At 33.1% G+C, this 21,620-nt stretch overlaps 1 protein-coding gene across 4 annotated transcripts; it reads right to left on the bottom strand.

Annotated features, from left to right (window-relative positions):
* Window positions 1–419: 419 nt before the first annotated feature.
* LOC117326214 (sterile alpha motif domain-containing protein 12-like) lies at window positions 420–19,080 on the bottom strand. Of its 4 annotated transcripts, none has more exons than XM_033882872.1 (7): window positions 18,933–19,080; window positions 9,188–9,273; window positions 7,744–7,927; window positions 7,117–7,183; window positions 6,211–6,287; window positions 3,949–3,987; window positions 420–2,783 (listed from the first exon to the last, which is right to left on the bottom strand). In XM_033882872.1, exons 2-7 carry the CDS (start codon window positions 9,245–9,247, stop codon window positions 2,710–2,712), a joined length of 501 nt encoding a protein of 166 aa, XP_033738763.1. In that variant the 5' UTR covers window positions 9,248–9,273; window positions 18,933–19,080; the 3' UTR covers window positions 420–2,709. The 4 variants fall into 4 exon arrangements, with proteins under 4 accessions (XP_033738763.1, XP_033738764.1, XP_033738762.1 ...); XM_033882873.1 differs by lacking the exon at window positions 18,933–19,080 and adding an exon at window positions 13,149–13,271; XM_033882871.1 differs by lacking the exon at window positions 18,933–19,080 and adding an exon at window positions 12,423–12,528.
* Window positions 19,081–21,620: the final 2,540 nt, after the last annotated feature.

The following is a 21,620-nucleotide window of genomic DNA, read 5'->3' as shown; positions in this document are numbered from 1 at the left end:
GGTCTGATACAGGAATAAGCATAACTAGGGATCACGGGAACCTACATATGAAATTTGATAACAAGCAGTAACAAACTTCAATTGCTAAAATACAAGATGTTGTTCTCGGATTGGTCCAAAAATGCATTATGCACAACAAACTTCAATTGTCAAATAATAAAGTGATAATAATCTTCATATCCACATAATGACCTAGATCAGCTTCTAAGTTGCATATAATTAGATGCAGATGAATGACATGCCCATTGGGCCATTTGGTTATTTATTTATATGGCCTTAAAATGCAATTTGATTTGACCAGATCTGTATGCATTTCTGAATGTCCAGAGTCAAGACAGATGCTTTCAAATAAAACTGACCAAACCTTTACTAGAGATTAGTGGAGAGAGGCAGATTTATGGTATTTTAAGAAAAACTCATTTTCAGATCTTAATAGTTTATTGGACTCCACAGTTAACAAATGATACAAAATGTACAGAAAATCTTAACTTCCGGTCTCTTAAGTGTAGCATGGATCGTCCTGTCATCAATCAACACCAAGTCCTGACTTCAGACATACACATTAAAATCTAATATATAAATATTCGGCTGTAGGTGCCTTAGAAAACCATTTTATAAACATATACTATATATATAATTGATTAACATTTCACTTAGGAATTATTTCATATCCACTGATACCAATATACTTAATTGGGGTTGTAGTTCCACCCGAAATAATGGTTATTGTGAAAAAGACAAAATCAAAACAGGAAAAAAAATTCCAATTCAAGATTATGTTACCTAAAAACTAACAAGAGATGAAGAATGTGTCTGTGTGAAAATCCTGCCAAAATTGTAACCAGTACATATTTATAAAATATCTATCAAGCACAAATATTTGCTTACTTGGTAATTAATGTAATAAGACTTACATTCAGAAGATTTCTTAACATCCTTGTATCAGTCAAGGTCATATGGCGGGCATATGAAGGTCACTCAAAGTAGTACTTTTAACTCGAGATCTATATCATGTGGTCTAAAAATAAATTATCGACGTATATTATGCTAAGCGATCAGAGGTTGAATTGTCCAATACACCAGATAAACTACAGAAACTGAAAGGCAGCCCTGCATTTATTGTATGGAAATAAATAAATACAAAGAACCATTGTTATAGACAAACTACTGTTTATGTAATGTACAATGTAGAACTGGTGCTATTGTTGTATTTTCACATAAGTTTCTTGATAAAAAGTATAAAATAATGGATTTCACATAATTGTGTCTCATGGCCATTGGGTCATAAATACATTGTGTTTTACAGATTTATCAACAATCAGACCTTTTCGTGGAATAAAAATATGTTCAGAAAAAAATAACTCATATATAAGTGTATTCTAGACTATTGCACAAACAAACAATATTAATGTACCATTGCTTCTATATAAAACAATATTTTTCATTCTATGGTTAAAACAGATTCTGTCACCCATGACACATCATTTCATTTGCTCAATGTAATGCCACATCATAAGATCTATTTATAGAAATTCTAGTTTTGGAAGTCTTGGCTCACTCTCTATAGAGAGAAGTTCCCTCTGAAACTAAAATTACTAAATACACTACTGGTATATTGTCGAAACTCACTTTCAATAACCATCTACAGTGCTCACAAACTCACAGTCACTTTCATTTCAAATCACAAAAGCATCTCTGGTATTAAAAAAAACAATGTAACATCATAAAGACAATATCTGTCAACGAGATGACAATGGTTTGAAATCTCGATAATAAAGCCACCTCTAATCCTGTTGTCCATTGTGCAGCCTCACGGTCCAGCCACCATTGTAATCCTGCTAACCACTGTCCAGTCTTGTTAATCCAGCCACGACCAATCCTGTTGTCCATTGACCAGCCTCATTAGTTTAGCCACCACTAATCCTGTTGTACATTGTCCAGCCATGTTAATCCAGCCACCACAAATCCTGTTGTCCATTGTCCAGCCTTGTTAATCCATCTACCACAAATCCTGTTGTCAATTGACCAGCCTCCTTATTCCAGCCACCACTAATACTGTTGTCCATTGTCCAGCCTTGTTAATCCTGCTGTCATTAATCCTGTTGTCCATTGTCCAGCCTTGTTAATCCTGCTGTCATTAATCCTGTTGTACATGGTGCAGCCTCATTATTTCAGCCACCGCTAATATCCATTGTGCAGCCTCGTTAATCCAGCTCCAATTATCCAGCAAGCATTCTTTGAGGAACATTATCTTGATTCAAATTTAACAACTTTAAGTTAGAACTAGAAATGTTAGCTGTAACTTATCTCCCAATTCCACATAAGCCTTTGTTTATGGAAACCTTAAAGGGAAATAACTCCTGTGCAATCTTTGAAGGAAGCATAACACCCAATATCCTTAAAGGGGCATAACTCCCACGAAATCCATTAAAATGAAATATAAATGGCAAAACATACAATAACCTTGGGTACTGATTCTACTGAGCATGTGTACTGTGTTTCAAGAGAGAGGTGACCATCAAAGAAGGGGCATAACTCCCACAAAATTTGTCAAATTAAGATCATAGCTACTTTTGTTAATATAACTATTTATACAAAGTGTCTGGTTGACATCCTGATCATTCCAGTATTCCCCCAAACTTTGCTAGGGGAGGATTATGAAGCCATTTGAAGAGATCCCTACACTACATCACATGTCCACTGAGGCTGCTACGGAGGCTGCTTCTCCTTCATCTCTTTGGCATTTCGGGATTTCTCTGGTAGCTTCAATTCAAAACCAGTTCCTGCAATCATACACCAGATCTATATGAGGTTTTGTTACATAATATTTACCTCCTAATGTCCAGCTTCAGCTACAAAGAGAAACGTAAAATCACCAACTCTTTAATGAAAACGAGAAATAGAAAAATGTGAGCCTTGAACAGGAGTATCAGTAACTAGGGCTGTTATGTTGTCTCCCAAACCATCCAGGCAGTCATAAGTTACAAATCACAAAGCAAACATTCATAAATATTCCTAAAAATGCTCCTTTCCATCTTCAAAGAGTATTTTATTTTCTTTCCATCTACAAAGAGTATTTTATTTTGACCTGAAGATGAATTCTTAAAGTTTAGTTAACCTCCCCTCTTTCAGCCCTATCTCTCCGGCCACTATAGAGGTATTAACGAGATAAATTATAATTTACAATGGGTAGCTAAAATTAGAAAGTGAATATTTGAAGCATGCTGGATATATATATCTGAAGAGTTGAGAGGAAATGCTGAATAAAAATTTAACAAAAATACAAAAGGATATTGATATCATATTGACATTGTTATTACTATTACATAATGTCAATTTCATGCTTAAATTGTTAGTAATTAATTCCATAACCACCAAATTTAAATAAATTCCACTACCAAATTGTTTAATCAAAATTACACTCATTAAATTGCCTGACACAAAAATATTAATTACCTGACTATCAAAAATTACATAATTAGGATTCACTCGTTAAATTGCATGACACCAATTTTTTTAATTACCTGTTCATTAAAATTATATCAATTAAGATTAACTTGTTAAATTACCTGACGCAAAAGGTATTAATTGCCTGTCCATTAAAAATTACATAATTAGGATTCACTCGTTAAATTACCTGACACAAATGATAATAATTATCTGTCCATTAAAATTAACATAATGAGGATTTACTCGTTAAATTACATGACACAAAGGATAATAATATATAATGATGAAGCTTGCACAGATCATGGTAGAAAGAAATCTCATGTAATTCATCTTTAAAGATTATAGATACTTGATAAAAATTACATTTAAATAACTAGAGAAAGAAATCTTCATTCACCATTAAAAATTAGATATTTAATAGGTTACACTCGTTAAACTGACAGAGATCTTAATTCACCATTAAAGAGTACTTAATGAAGGTTACACTCGTTAATTTACCTGAAACATAGCGTTCTATGTACTTGGTTGTTTGCCTTTCTACAAAATGCAAATCATGTCAAACATATCATAATTTTAGGCTTTATAAAATTCTATACAAATCTCCTTTACCAACAGTCACAGTTTGGGGGTAAATCTAGGATTTGGGGAACACTTCCCATTATGAAAAGAAGGGCCACAGGGTCTTGAATTATTCTTTAAACTTTAACAATGTACATCTATTTTTTGCTATAATTTCATATTTATAAAAAATTTTGGGATTTCCACTGATTTGGAGAATTTTCCTCTGTTTCATGGGATTTTTTCTTGATGAGGAATTTATTTTTATTTAAAGGTGAAAAAACCATCAGTGGGGAATACTACCTAATTTCTGTAGTAAAATCGGTCCAGATTAACACTGATAGTTTATACTTATTCAATACAGATTCCTTAACAAGAAATTCATCTCTTTGGCATTTATATCACCTATGAATGAAGAGATGTACACTACTCAATCAGCCTGTGACCAATGACTAATACAAGTGAACAAGCACCTTTAAAGTACATTTGGAACATGTTGGAAACAGTACAAGTTGAAAAATGGACGTATAACTGCATTATATAACAGTTTTTGTGTCAAAATTGGAACTGTGATACACATTTTCTGACAATTATGAATTACGAAATAAAATTGCACCAAAATTGAATTTTAACCAAATATTGTCGGATGGTTTTGTTTTGTTTAACGTCCTATTAATAGCTAGGGTCATTTAAGGACGTGCCAGGTTTTGGAGGTGGAGGAAAGCCAGAGTACCCGGAGAAAAACCACCGGCCTACGGTCAGTACCTGGCAACTGCCCCACGTAGGTTTCGAACTCGCAACCCAAAGGTGGAGGGCTAGTGATAAAGTGTCGGAACACCTTAACCACTCTGCCACTGCGGCCCCCGGATGAATAGATAGACAGAAGAAAGGACAGATAGACATTATGCCATATTACATCCATCAAAATTTCACAGTAGTCTAAAAATTAATTTAAAGGGATGTGTGTTTTTAAATCATAACCACATAATTTAATCAATTTTATATTAAAACATTTCAATATCTGTCATGAAAAGAAATGTATGGCGACAAGATTTTCTTAAAAATCGACCTGTTGGTACCAGGAGCCATTACTCTATAGATCTACAAAAAGTTTTATATGCCTTTCAAAGATGTTGTTTATATTTTATATAACTGTTATATGGATATTTTTTTTTTCTGCAAAGAAGTTCTTATTATATATAATAATAAGAATTTTTTGAAGGGAATGTTAATATCCTTCAAAATAATTCTTGAGAAGAAGTTTTATAAAGAACATTTATTTTCTGTGGTGTAATTTCTGTCAAGTGAGGTGAATTTTTATAAGTAGCATTGATCTGATAAGTAGTTCTTGAGGGGAAGTTTTTTAAGGAAACACTTATTTTCTGAAGTGTATAAATAGAGATGATATGGAGCGATTCCCTCATGCAAAACCAGTCTACCACCCAGATCCATTCATGCAGATCTAGAATACCATGGGAAAAAAATTTCACCGAGTTCTAATCTATTCTCACTAAAGGATAGACTAAACTCATGACAAATCAATACCTTAGAAATTTTAATTTGATACAGAAAATATTTCGCTCCATTTGAAAATTTTACTCAAGTAAAACCAAGAAAATTCTTAACCACCTAAAGTAACAGCCTTTATGGGTAATCAACCTTCACTGGCAATCAACATTAAATGGTGATCAATCTTAATGGGCAATCAACCTTAATTAGTAATCGGTATTAATGGGTCATCAACTTTAATGAACAATCAACTTTAATGAACAATCAACATTGAAGGCTAATCAACCTTAAAGGGTTATCAACCTTAAATGGTAATCAACCTTAATGGGTAATCAACCTTAATGGGTAATCAACTTTAATGGGTAATCAACTTTAATGGGTAATCAACTTTAATGGGTAATCAACTTTAATAGGTAAACAACTTTAATGGGTAATCAACTTTAATAGGTAAACAACATTCACTGTTAATCAATCTTCACTGGTAATCAACATTAAAGGGTAATCAACCTTAATGGATAATTGACCTTAATGGGTAATATACCTTATTGTTTAATCAACTTTATTGGTTAATCAACCTTAATGGATAATCATTTAAATGGGTCATCAACATTAATAAATCATCTCAATAATTCTGTTTCATGTCCTTAAATTATCAAAATACAATACATGTACATCAAGTGATTGTTTACTTACCTTTTTGGTCTAAATTCTTTAAATCTCCAGTCTCATGTCGAAGTCTAAGGCGTAAAATGTACTGCATAAATTCATTCCTGAAATAATTAATGAATATTAACTAACACAATTTTACAAAGAGCTAATAAAACAAGCATACTATAAAGGTCTTTTTAATCAATACATCTACCCTACAGGCCTCCATTAAAATAGTAACAGGAGTAACAGTGACCTTGACCTTGACCCCAAAAACCTGAAACTCAAACATATATATGGCATATTTACTGTACACTGCTACCGTATAAGGGTTGAAAAAATTTAATTTAAAAAAAAATGTCCTTAATCATGCTTGATTAAGCTTAATTTTCATTCATTATTGCTCAAAAATACATAAAAAAACAATTTAAAACTTGTTAAACACCTAGCTTGTCATATCAGATGAATCAAGGGAGGTAACTCACTAATCTGCCCATTATAAAGGTGGGTTGATTAAGTATAATGTTAATGAATCAGTGTTAATTGAAAAATTATTTTATGTTTTATAACAAACCCAAAATAACTTATTGGGTATCTTACAATCCCTATGTCCTCAGACCTCTGCCCACGTAATCTCAGGTGGATGGTTCAATGCCTTCTACCCTTATGGGTTTGTGTTTCTTGGGAAGCTGAGAAACAGGTCGGTATTTTATGTCCTATGGTAAGACATTTTACCTTAATAGATCTGAATGGCATGCGATGGGCCTCCTGTATGTTGTTCAGTGAGGTAGTCACCTACTACTACAAGGAAATCCTGCCTCAAAATGACCCTGGCTGTTCACGGGGTGATAAACCAAGCATACAACAAACAATCTGTAAACATAACTACATCATTTAAAAAAAAAGAAGATTTTTTTTATACCAGGGTTAACATAATTTATTTAAACATACCTATGTTCAGCTTTAGCTATTCCTATTCTCTCCAATTTAATTTCATTCATTCGAATCAGTGTTCTTCCTGAAAATATCAACAACAAACAACTTATTTACTTATCCCTTGTAAGCTAATAAGCTCAGGTGGCAAACACATACATGTTTTGGCAAACATATAAATGTTTTGGCTTATATTTGGCTTATTGCTGGCCAATGAAATATCATTTATCAGCATCTATACTGAAATGTAATAGGCATTGGTGGGGTTATTACCAGACATGGGGTTATTTCTCCATAAATAATGTTAATCACAAAATAAGATCATAAAAACAATTATTACTTTAATTTCTAATGTATACATTGAAATAAATTAAATTCATCATGCACTCTGTTACATCTACAAAGGTAAAAAATCTCTGGATAAAATATCTATTGATAAATCTATGAATAAAATATCTATTGATAAATCTATAAATAAAATATCTATTGATAAATCTATGAATAAAATATTTATTGATAAATCTCTAGATAAAACATTTATCAACAGTACACATCAGGTACTAAGTATATTGAATTGGTAGCCACCCCCAAAGTAACCATGACATGGTAGCGGTAATCTATGAAAGGTGTGTTGAGAGAGCTCACCGGTGACTTCCTGCTGTAGAAGGAGATCTCCATAAATGCCATGAAACTGGCTGCAGTGCTTCTTGAGCCATTTGTTTACATCTGCACACGTCCAGAAGTACAGAGGCTTGGTTTTACTTTTAGTTGTCTTCTTCACTGTTGATTGTGTGCTGGTACTACTTGTTCCACTCTCTTTGTATTTGGGCTGTAAAACAGAAAACGTACCACATTACCATATATTATCAACAAAAAAGCCCCTGTACGTAAATAAGCCCCCTTCTCAAGTTTTGCAGACGGTCTGACCCATTGCGTTTATAATAGCAAGCTAAAAGTGGTTAGCAAATAAGCCCTCCCCTAACTTTAACTAAACTTTTACACTGAAAGGGGCTTGTTTCAGTATGAATATGGTACTAAACTTTTACACTGGGAAGGGGATTATTTGAGGATAAATATGTTACTTAGTTACTTAACATTTACACTCCGGGAGGGGTATTTGAGGATAAATATGGTACTTAACTTTTACACTAGGGGAGGGACATATTTTGAGGATAAATATGGAACTTAACTTTACACTAGGGGAGGAAGCTTTGAGGATAAATGTTTTTTTTTATTTCTGAAATTTTACTCTACGGAAGGGAGTTTTTTTGGAAGTGGGGGGGGGGGGGGGGGGGTTGCATTTATGATTTCAATTGGGTCTAAGTTTAATATCTTCATTATTTTATGACATTTTCATTATCTTTGTTCTTTGACTAGATTCGTTTGTTCGATTAATCCCAAATCTTTCTTAATTTTATAACTATATAGCAGACAAAGAACCTACAAATGAAATAAAGGGAAGCTCTATAGAGACCAACCTGCAATATACTTATAAGGAAAGAAAACTTAAACCATCAAAATCCAATATGGCCACATTAATTAGTGGAACTCATCAAAGAAATTTGAGAAAGAATTGTGAAGAAATTCCTGCAAAAAAGCAATAACTAATTTCCCTTGTCAAAATTTAAGATGGCAGCTGTCTATCAGACATTGTTGTTTTTTCTGACAAGTCTCCAAATTAAACATGCACAACTAGGGGCCAAGGGGAATCTACATATGAGATTTGAAAAATACCCTTGCAGTGATAACAAGAATTGTTTGATAATTGAAGTTTTATATTCTGCTATATCAGAGCAACATAGCTGCCTCAAATTGGTTCAGAAATTATTATCCATGGTCATTGGTCCTTTACAGTAGCAATTAGTAACCAGTCAAGGTCTCTCCCTGGGGAGCACACAACCTGGGCGTCCTTTTAGTGCTAATGGCTTCAAACAATATTTCATGCACAACACAATCTTGTTCAAACCAAATAAAATAGCCTTCTCCGGCTTCATCAACTGAACATAAATAGATGTAAATGAAAAATAAACTTGTATATTAATATTTACTATTCATATTAACTTAATAACTAAATATAAAAGTATCATACCACTGGTGTTTTCTCTGCCGGAGTTGTAACCTCAGTTTTAATGACAGCTGGAGCTTCCATGTTGAGTTCTTCTCTAACTTGTTACACTGAAACAAAAGTGACCACAAAAACCTTATAATTAAATATATATACCAGGTATAGGTAACAGAAGTTTTTTTTTTTTTTTTTTTTTTTCTAGAAAGATGTTTGTGGAAAATCTTGGAGAGCCCTTGATTTTGAATTTTCACTGACTGGTCTGGAACAGCTGGTTCTTCCACAAATCAAATTCATTTTTTTTTTTTTATCATTATTTTGATCACCTTCTTATTGTCAAAATAATACACCTTGCTAAGAGGTTACAACAGATGACGATAATGTTGTAGTAACATAGACAAGATAAAAGTTTTTTGAAATGAGGTAATGATGATGACGATGAAAATGAATGTAAGATGTATAATAATTGTAGCACTATATATAAGTGTGAGAGTATGTGTCTGTATATTTTGTGCGGATGCCTTTGTCATATTTGTCAATTGTTAAACATATGAAAAAAAACGTCGAAAAATAAAAGAATTATAAAAAATCTCTTCTCATATACATAAACATCTTCAAATCCCTGTAGGACTCTAGTATTTATCCTGACAATTTGTGTCAAATGATGGACAGTGATCATGACTTGAATGGTAGCTTGCTAGCAAAAATGGCCAGCTGTAATCCCTTGTTTTTGAACCAGCTACTCTTTTCAGGATGTTTAAGCTAATATCACGGCATGTATGTATACAGTACTAGTATATACATTAAACCAATTCAGTATTTTGTACAATTTACCACCTGTCCAAAAACATACCCTGCATGCATGTTATTATATAAATCAATAATCTTGAAATGTATGAAACAAAACAAAAATCTTTGTGTGATATACGTGTAGATGCTAGTGAAGCGGAACTGGACTTGGTTGACATCAGTGGCCAGGTAGTTATAATTATATGTACTTTTAAGACGGTTCGTCTAGATTTCATAGGGATATAAAACAGATATGTATGTACGACCATCTCATGATCATATCATTTGTAATGAATCCCTGTAATTAAAGCATCAGTCTAAATCATGTTCAGAAGTCCCGGGTTCAAGCCTCGGTCTGGTTGCATTTTTACTCTCCTGTTACATTTAAGCATTGAACTGCTTTCAGTTGGAAGTTATGGGCTGATGAATGCCAACTGGACAAAGGCAAATTCAATGAAGCGCGCTAGCTACATTTGACAACGAATTTTAAAGACTATATCCAGGAATTTTGCTCCTATGATGAATGAACAAATTATTATCGTAAAAGACGAAACAGCCTTTTCAACAGTCATCTTTCGTTATCGCAGACGTGACAATTATGACGTCACTACAACAATGACGTCATAACAATGATTTGGAAGTTATGGACTCGTAACATTCAAGTGAGCTTGGTAAGGTTATATAGTCAGGCTGAAGTGTAAATGTAAATATTAGAAGGTAACTTACAGTCTATCATCCACAACTTTAATTTATGCCAATGCATATGGTTATAGCATGTTCTGTTCATGCTTTGTCGCAAGCTTGAGGTTATGAGTGGACCACAGGGGCACGAAACATTATGTTTATACTGACCTACATACATTTTTAATCATTCCATTTATACATTATTACAGCCCATTATTATTGTAACATGCAGGTGTCGGACAATTAGCTGTTTCACCATGGCAGTGTCTTTCAAATTCTATAACTTGTATAAGCGAGGCCTAACATTTCCCTAAAGTTGACACAGCGATGTCATATATGCATATATTGATTCGTTTTTAGCTCGTCTCTTCGAAGAAGAGTGAGAGCTTATGTCGTCACTCCGGCGTCGGCGTCGGCGTTGGTTTTCCAAATGTTAAATTTTTGGTGCAAGTGTTGAAAGGCATATTAATTTATAGTAATATGGTCCCTGTGGGGGTCAAACTATCCCCTGCCGGAGGTAAACTTAAAGATTTTTTGAAAAAAAACAGATTTTTGAAAATTTTTGGACTTAGAATATTTCTGCGTTAAGTTTTTGGTGCAAGTGTTGAAAGGTATTAATACATCACTATATAATTGTACAAGGGTGCTGATAATTGGCAATAGAGTCCCTCTGGGGTTAAACTATCCCCTGCCAGAGTTAAACTAAAAGATGTTTTTGGGAAAAAACCAGAATTTTCAAATTTTTGGACTTAGAATATTTCTGCGTTAAGTTTTTGGTGCAAGTGTTGAAAGGTATTAATACATCACTATATAATTGTACTAGGGTGCTGATAGTTGGTAATAGAGTCCCTATGGAGTAAGACAATCCCTTCCTGGAGTAAAACTTTTTAAAAAAATTGGATTTTTTCTTTTTAAATCTGTGTTTTTTGTTTTTGTTTTTAAATCTTTGGACTTTGTGTTAAGTTTATATTGTGAGTGTTGAAAGGCATAGTAATACATGGTATTAGGTTCCCTGTGGGGGTTAAACTATTCCTTGCCGGAGTTAAACTGAAATATTTTTTTGGGGGAAAAAACACATTTTTAAAAAAATTTTGTGCAAATGTTGAAAGCTATTTAACACATCACTTTATGATTGTACTAGGGTGCTGATATTTGGTAAAAGAGTCCCTGTGGAGTTACACTATCCCTTCTTGGGGTGAAACTGAAAATAAAACAATGTGAAAATGCTCACAATAGACAATTTATACTGGTCCACATTTTTCAAGGGAGACAACTCTCATTAGGATAATATTTTGTCAAAAAATTGGAGAAATATGTCCAAAAGCAATTACATTTGTGTTTAATATATTCATTTAATCTACAACAGCATAGCTTGTCTCCCAAATGTTTGTCAATAAATAATTTATATATATAGAAATTGGTATGGTTTTGAAAATTGCATGAATTCACAAAGCATAATCTGATCGAGTAAACAATATAGATATTATTAATGCAATTTGCGAAACCATTCCAATTAATATATTTTAATTATTTATTGACAAACATTTGCGAGACGAGCTATGCTGTTCTCCAACAGCTCTTGTTCTTCTTGTATACAGTAACATTTTCTCTTATTCGGGTTCCTTGACGAATCCGGACGAACAGCGAACACGGAAACGAATCGAACCAAACAGAAGGGGAACTGACAGCTGACTGAAGATGGTCACTTGATTGTCTGTCTTTAAATCAAATCATTTACGTCATAGCCTAACAACGGACCGTTAATCACGACCCAGTTAAGTGTACTTACATAATTAAATCCATGCTAAACATAAAATGTTCACCATATTAACTTGGATTGGATGTCAACCCCAGTGGAAGTAAACACAGAAAAAATACCGGAAACGGAAGTAAAATATTTTGTTGTGAGCGTTTCGTATTTTAATCAAAGGGGTACACAAAGGGAAACGACAAGAAAATTAAATCATAAGAAATGATGTGCATAAACAATTTGTGTAGTTATATAGTGTAGTCGGTTAATTTTACTTTGAGATAACTTCATTAAATTTTATCATGACCTGGCCAGAAATAAACAAAAAGTACATTCCATTCCAACATCACGAGGAAGAAAAGATTTTTTTTTATTAATTTCAACCCAAGATAATAATTTGCATGTATTTCGAAAGAAAGAAAAAATAAATAAACAAATAAATAAATAAGATGAAATGAAACAAAATAAAACAGAAATAAAGTTAAGATATACAAAAAATCCCTGCCTGTGCTAGCGCTGGGCCTTTTTGGAAAGGGAAATGTAATTAGTGAGACCAAGTAGCAGTTCACAGCAAAAGTACTGATTTATGATATGTACAAGTATAGATCTATTCCTTTTTCTTGGCTGCAGAGATCTAGCATCGGCAAATTCAACTAAATTGTAACCAGGAAGCTCATCTTCTACAACCTGTACGCGTTACGACAGATGATCTCCGTTTGTTGGCAACAAATCTTTATTAACACACGACTTAGGTATAGGACCTACCTCGAAATGGCAAGCAGCAAAATTATTCTTCAACACAAACAGCGACCCAACTCCAAGTTCCTATCACGATCCAGATTGATTATGATCGACGAGTCCTCCAGATACTGTGCTGGCCCACAGGTACTTGGGGTAAGAAAATATATTTGTATATATATATATATACTATAAGGCCTCGTATTACTATATATACAAGAGGCCTATGGGCCTAAACGCTCACCTGCTGTGATATAGCCCCATATCATTTTTTTACACCCCCCTACGAACCAACTAGAGGCTGATAGCTGCATGGCTGGTGGGCAGTATATTACCAAGGGTCTATCTCAAAGAATGTAAGGTTAAAATTTCAGAAGAATGTGATTCTGGAGATGGCAAAAAAATGGTGGATATCTTGAATGATGTAGTTATTTCAAACACAATGGAAATCCATCTGTGTCCGATGCTGATCATCCACAGGAAGCTTCAACAAAATTCATCAAGTTTTTGTTTTCATCATTTTCATCATCATCAAAATGTCGAATGGCATGTTTGCAATATTTCGATATACATATGCATATTAAGTTGAAGAAGTAATGACATTACAGTATATTGTCAACTTATTGAGGCAATCTAGACAAAATAATTCCCTAATATAATTATTGAAAAAGTAGGTAACAGTGACCTAATTTTGCAATATCAGTTATCGGCATGCATTTATCCTAGATGTCCATTTCTGTTGCCCTAATATAATTATTGAAAAAGAAGGTCACAGTGACCTAATTTTGCCATATTAGCTATTGGCATGTCTTCTCATCCTAGATGTCCATTTCTGTTGCCCTAATATAATTATTGAAAAAGTAGGTCTCGGTGACCTAATTTTGCAATATTTGCTATGGCATGCCTTCTCATCCTAGATGTTCATTTCTATTGCCCTACTATAATAATTGAAAAAAGTAGTTCACAGTGACCTAATTTTGCAATATTTGTTATCGACATGCCTCTGTCATCTTAAGTGTCCATTTCTATTGCCCTAATATAATAACTGAAAAAGTAGGTCACAGTGACCTAATTTTGCAATATTTGCTATCGGCATTCCTTTCTCATCTTATATGTCCATTTCTATTGCCCTATCATAATTACTGAAAAAGTAGGTCACAGTGACCTAATTTTGCAATATTTGCTATCGGCATGCCTTTCTCATCCTAGATGTCCATTTTCATTGCCCTAATGTAATTATTGAAAAGTAGGTCACAGTGACCTAATTTTGCAATATTTGCTATCAGCATGCAATTATCATCCTAGATGTCAGTTGACTTTTGTCCAATCATTATTCCTACTTAGAGCAATGTAAAGACATAAAGTATCAATGTGACATGTTTTCCACTTGCACAGTATCACTATATAATATATATGTATATGACTAATGAATTAGAAACCTTTAGACTCTCTCCAAATTTGATTTAAATTATGAGAAGTTTTCTGATATTGACCATATTTACACATTAAAGCTAGACACTGGGTAACTGGGCAGCTCTGGAGATAGGGCGCCGTTCCCAGACCTCTGCTGCCCTTGATCTAATTAATTTTATTGTTTTCCTGTGTGACCCTAAACCAGCAATAATACTATGGTTTCATGCAGAGATTAAGCTAACAGGTTTTCTCATCAAATCTAATTGGTATCAGCGAGTAGAAAATCCAAAAGCCTAGTTATCTTAAACAAAGAATTGTTCTACAGAACCCCCCATTTGGGACGACCCCTAGCAGCAATGCTGCCAGTTCCCCATTATGGACCCCTAGCGGCAATGTTCACACTGAAGATATATACAGTGTATACAGACAGGTACAAACCATACAATTAAATTAATCAAAAATCAACCACTCATTATACATACTCCAAATTAAACTCGTCTCTTTATCATCACTATCTGAACCTTGTTATTGAAAATCAACTCTAAATGATGTTCCAGTCATTAGATATCTTGTTCACAAACAAGAAATAAAGTACTTTTCCATAGCTCATCAGAAGATAATTGCTGTGGTGGCCATCTTGTAAATTCAATGAATTTTTGAAACAACACCTCTTATTCAGAAATGTCACTAGAACATTCCTAGAAAGTCTTCTTACTACGAAGCAAATAATATTGGAGTTATAAGGAAAAACATAATTTCAAAGATGGCGATCATGGCAGCCATCTTGAATTTTATTTTCACTTAATGAATACAAATATCTATTCAGGACCTTCTAACTAATCCTTCACGGACGATGGACGACGGACGACGGACGACGCACGTCGGACGCCGGATGATACCCCGTAGCAAAAGCTCACCTGAGCCGAGCTATTTTATATAGTAATAAGAGGCCTTATAGTATATATATACAAATATAATTTCTTACCCCAAGTACCTGTGTGCTGGGCAGGTAACAGGCACCATGGACTTCATTGGCCTTTGTTAAGTTTAACAAAGAACTTCAACCAACTTAAGCTTTGCCCGATGTAGATCCTCTCAGATTTAGGTGGACAAGTTTGGATGCATCACAGAAGGAGCAACCTTTCGAACATCAAACGTCAAACGTCTGCCACTTCAACCAAGCCTGCCTCTACTACATTCACGCCATAATTTACAGAGACTGCCCACCCCCCCCCCCCCCCCCCACCTGGAGATCCAAACTTCGAACCTCAACACCAAAGAGTACCGTTTCACTGGAGAAGCCTAACAAAAGAACACGCGATGTCAGTAACCCTCCTGAACCAAAAAGATGTTATGAAGGGTAATCACAATGCACTGTGGGATGCTGTAGTACTTTCTTTAGCCATGCTAGAGGGAAGGTAGGGAGACATACGGAAATGACTAACGCATAACATGACGTTTTCCATGACGCACCATTTTTTTTTTTACCAAAAAGTGGAAAAAGTAGGCAACCCTCTTAATACGAGGACACAGTCTTTGGCAATGACCGTATCGTCTTCAGCAAAAATGGCGCCAAATACAATGCTTCTGATGCTGAACCAACCCTCCATGGGAGCTGCTTGATTATTAAGAATAAAAACAGTAATTTTATAATAAAACTGTCAGAGCCCTTTGTTTTCGGTTAATATCTAGTTTTATCAACATGAAAAAATATGTTGGGTTGATATATGAAAGAAAAGAAATGATTTAAGATCCCAGATTCTTGCAATTGAGATAGATCTATTTTGGTCTGTTTATTGTCCCTTAAATAGAAGACACGAAAGGAAATGTAAGATTTTAGAAAATCTAAAATTTTCAGATTGCCCACTTTTTGTCGCCTTCTACGAATAACATGTAGTGGGATACAGCGGGCCTGATTCTAGGGCTCCCCAATGTCCCCTTAACGAAAGACAACGGATAAACCAACCCCGACCCTGGAGGAGGGCCAACAATTAGTCGCCTCTTACGACATGCAAATAGATACAGCAGGCATACCCCCCTCCCCGCTCCTGCACGGGTAACACACTAGGATGTTGAAAACTTCATGTCATACTCATCACTTGCCCTGCCACAGTCCACTAGTTTTGTAATGTTCTTGAGATGACAAAGCATTGCATTTTGTCGAAATATCACTATTCTGAATGATTATGTTATGCGATTAAGTGTCCTTATACTGTCATGTAGTCGGTACATTATTTTGTTGACTAGATCTATTATTTAGCGGGATACTGTGAACGTATTAATTTTGGCGCACTCAAATTTTCGCGAATTTTCAAATTACAAAAATGTGTAGCAAATAAGCACAAAGAATTAGCGCATCCTCATATTTTCTCAAGAAATATCTTACAAGATGTTATCGGTTCACACCAATTTAAACAATGAGATATTAATATTTTACAAGATGTTATCGGTTCACACCAATTTAAATAATGATTTATCAATATTTTACAAGATGTTATCGGTACACACCAATTCAAACAATGAGATATTAATATTTTACAAGATGTTATCGGTACATACCAATTTAAACAATGAGATATTAATATTTTACAAGATGTTATCGGTACATACCAATTTAAACAATGATTTATCAATATTTTACAAGATGTTATCGGTACATACCAATTCAAACAATGAGATATAAATATTTTACAAGATGTTATCGGTACACACCAATTCAAACAATGAGATATTAATATTTTACAAGATGTTATCGGTACATACCAATTTAAACAATGATTTATCAATATTTTACAAGATGTTATCGGTACATACCAATTCAAACAATGAGATATTAATATTTTAAAAGATGTTATCGGTACACACCAATTCAAACAATGATTTATCAATATTTTACAAGATGTTATCGGTACACACCAATTCAAACAATGAGATATTAATATTTTACAAGATGTTATCGGTACACACCAATTCAAATAATGAGATATTAATATTTTACAAGATGTTATCGGTACACACTAATTCAAACAATGAGATATTAATATTTTACAAGATGTTATCGGTACACACCAATTCAAACAATGAGATATTAATATTTTACAAGATGTTATCGGTACACACCAATTCAAACAATGAGATATTAATATTTTACAAGATGTTATCGGTACACACCAATTCAAACAATGAGATATTAATATTTTACAAGATGTTATCGGTACATACCAATTCAAACAACGAGATATTAATATTTTACAAGATGTTATCGGTACACACCAATTCAAACAATGAGATATTAATATTTTACAAGATGTTATCGGTACACACCAATTCAAACAACGAGATATTAATATTTTACAAGATGTTATCGGTACACACCAATTCAAACAATGAGATATTAATATTTTACACGATGTTATCGGTACACACCAATTCAAACAACGAGATATTAATATTTTACAAGATGTTATCGGTACACACCAATTCAAACAATGATTTATCAATATTTTACAAGATGTTATCGGTACATACCAATTCAAACAACGAGATATTAATATTTTACACGATGTTATCGGTACACACCAATTCAAACAACGAGATATTAATATTTTAAAAGATGTTATCGGTACACACCAATTCAAACAATGAGATATTAATATTTTAAAAGATGTTATCGGTACACACCAATTCAAACAATGATTTATCAATATTTTACAAGATGTTATCGGTACACACCAATTCAAACAATGAGATATTAATATTTTAAAAGATGTTATCGGTACACACCAATTCAAACAATGATTTATCAATATTTTACAAGATGTTATCGGTACACACCAATTCAAACAATGAGATATTAATATTTTACAAGATGTTATCGGTACATACCAATTTAAACAATGAGATATTAATATTTTACAAGATGTTATCGGTACATACCAATTTAAACAATGAGATATTAATATTTTACAAGATGTTATCGGTACACACCAATTTAAACAATGAGATATTAATATTTTACAAGATGTTATCGGTACACACCAATTCAAATAATGAGATATTAATATTTTACAAGATGTTATCGGTACATACCAATTTAAACAATGATTTATCAATATTTTACAAGATGTTATCGGTACACACTAATTCAAACAATGAGATATTAATATTTTACAAGATGTTATCGGTAAATAAAATAAACAATGAGATATATGTGAATGTTTAAAAAATTGTATTGAAAACATTAAGAACAAATTAACAAGGTAGCCAGTTTGACTATAAAAATATAACAAACTATGATTGGTTAGTGTAGGAGATTGAATCATTTTAGCCTCAACTTCATGTTCATGATTTTATCGAAGCCACGAAAATTCGTCATCGTAAATTTGATAATATACTTACCCTTTAAAATCATCTTTAATTACAGATATTCCGCCATTTACTCATACTGGATTTTCTTGATTTATTTAAATCTTTAAACTTTTACCAGCATCACGAAATGTTGCAATACATGTTTTGACTGGTTCCTCGTCGATGGTGTAGGTGGACCAGGCTCCCAGTGGATGGTGTGTTATCTCGTCTCGTCACGAGTGATCACACCGGCGGTGGAGTTTCCGTCCGACTTCTTATTCCTTGGTGTGTATCTGTCATGAAGAAATGTCAAGTGGCCAGTCGAGAGGTTTTGCTCTTGACGCCGAGAGTTGTCTATTGTTACGCGGAAACGTATTGTTATACGAAGTGTTATCTTTATATCGTCGTTAGGTGCACGCGTTCGCCGTCTATGTGTGTATATAGTAGGGAGTGTATGAATTTGATGACTTGTGGTTGATTGAGATGTTGGCTGAAGCTAAAACTACAATATTGTTCATTATGTCATAATACATTTGTACCTTAAAACACCATATTTCATCGAAATTAAACAGTTCTATTTCCACAAATTAAAAGAAACAGATTAAACGGCGACATTTTTTTTAAATCCAGAATTGAATTGTACTTGTAGCATCACAAATCACCTACATAGAGTCTACCAAATCTTATCAAAGTCGGACATCTAAATTTTGACCAATCAGAGGCCTCCATTTCATTATCATGGCAACCATACTTCTCGAAACTGCTGCCACCGTGCTCAGTGTCCCTCAAAACCTCTATGTAGCAACCTTCGGGAAAATCATACATCATCTAAATTTTGACCAATCAGAGGTCTCCATTTCATTTCCATGACAACCGAGTTTTCGAAGAAGTGGCCATTTCTTAGGCATCGCTCAAAACTTCTATAACCAAATTTTAGAATAATCAAGCAACACCTAAATTTCCACCATACAGAAGCAAAAAAAAAAAAAAAAAAATGGCAACCATTTTTGTTTACAGTAAATCCAGAAAAAGGAGTCGCACCTACATACAAAAATCCGACTATTCAGTACTTTGCTTAATATTCCCACTGATGTACACCAAGGCACTCCTAAGATAGTCAACCTATGTAATTCAAAATCAAAATTAATATTTCAAAATTTCAGAAATTTGTTAATTGTCCAATCACAAAACGGATTTCACCATTGTGTTTATCTTCAACAATAAACATATTTGCATGAAATTCCGACAACATCAAAATTTCGACCTATCAAGTCTCCACTGGGTGACCATTTTCTGGACAATGTCCATTTTTTGTTTCATCTAAGAGCTTGTCTGATGTTAATTTTTATGCACCAATAGAACAAAAGTTATATCTTAAAAGAAGAAGAAATAATAAGTTGAATCGGGGTAAAAACAATATCATATGTACTGAAACTTTGTTTTCTGGACCTTATAAATATGTAAATAAGTTGCTGTTTGGTCCGTGTCTTTAGCGCTCCTGGACATATCAGATAACAGGAACATAACAAGGATTAAGTTTTCACCTTAGCTGTGATGATTACGCTGTAGTTTTTGACAGGTTGAGGGGTGAAGTTTGACAATTGTGGAAAAAGGACCGTTCAAGCACGATTAAAGTTTAATTTAATGACTGTAGTAAAATATTATATTTCAATATAATTTTAGTTGTAAGGTTGTATAGTTTGATGGCTATATATTTTAAATCGCATAATTTGATGGTTCTAGTTTAAGGTGATATATTTTAATGGTTTTAGTTTAGGGTTGATGGCTGTAAGTCGATATAGTGTAAAATTTGTAGAGTAGGGTTAAATAGATTAATGGTTGCAGTATATGGTTATATAGTTTAAGGTTATATAGTTTAAGGTTATATAGTTTAAGGTTATATAGTTTAAGGTTATATAGTTTAATGGTTATATAGTTTAATGGTTGTAGTTTAAGGTTATATAGTTTAAGGTTATATAGTTTAAGGTTATATAGTTTAAGGTTACATAGTTTAATGGTTATATAGTTTAGGGTTATATAGTTTAAGGTTATATAGTTTAATGGTTATATAGTTTAAGGTTATATAGTTTAAGGTTATATAGATTAAGGTTATATAGTTTAATGGTTGTAGTTTAAGGTTATATAGTTTAATGGTTGCAGTTTAAGATTATATAGTTTAAGGTTATATAATTTAAGGTTATATAGTTTAAGGTTACATAGTTTAAGGTTATGTAGTTTAAGGTTATATAGTTTAATGGTTGCAGTTTAATGGTTATATAGTTTAATGGTGGTATAGTTTAATGGTTGCAGTTTAAGGTTATATGGTTTAAGGTTACATAGTTTAATGGTTGTAGTTTAAGGTTATATAGTTTAATGGTTGTAGATTAATGGTTATATAGTTTAAGGTTATATAGTTTAATGGTTACATAGTTTAATGGTTATATAGTTTAATGGTTGTAGTTTAAGGTTACATAGTTTAATGGTTACATAGTTTAATGGTTATATAGTTTAATGGTTGTAGTTTAAGGTTATATAGTTTAATGGTTGTAGTTTAAGGTTATATAGTTTAATGGTTGTAGTTTAAGGTTATATAGCTTAAGGTTATATAGTTTAATGGTTATATAGTTTAAGGTTATATAGTTTAATGGTTGCAGTTTAAGGTTATATAGTTTAAGGTTATATAGTTTAATGGCTGTAGTTTAAGGTTATATAGTTTAAGGTTACATAGTTTAATGGTTG

This window comes from Pecten maximus, chromosome 4, assembly GCF_902652985.1.
Source record: "Pecten maximus chromosome 4, xPecMax1.1, whole genome shotgun sequence".
Lineage (NCBI taxonomy): Eukaryota > Metazoa > Mollusca > Bivalvia > Pectinida > Pectinidae > Pecten > Pecten maximus.
The sequence above is the reverse complement of the archived record's forward strand: the minus strand, read 5'-3'. Positions and strand labels throughout refer to the sequence as shown.

Coding starts and splice junctions, on each gene's coding strand:
- LOC117326214 (XM_033882872.1), bottom strand. CDS start 9,247: ATGGAAGCTCCAGCTGTCATTAAAACTGAGGTTACAACTCCGGCAGAG. Junction 7,184..7,743: donor TCTACAGCAGGAAGTCACCG/GTGAGCTCTCTC, acceptor TGATATTTTCAG/GAAGAACACTGATTCGAATG. Junction 2,784..3,948: donor CATAGAACGCTATGTTTCAG/GTAAATTAACGA, acceptor GTATGATTGCAG/GAACTGGTTTTGAATTGAAG.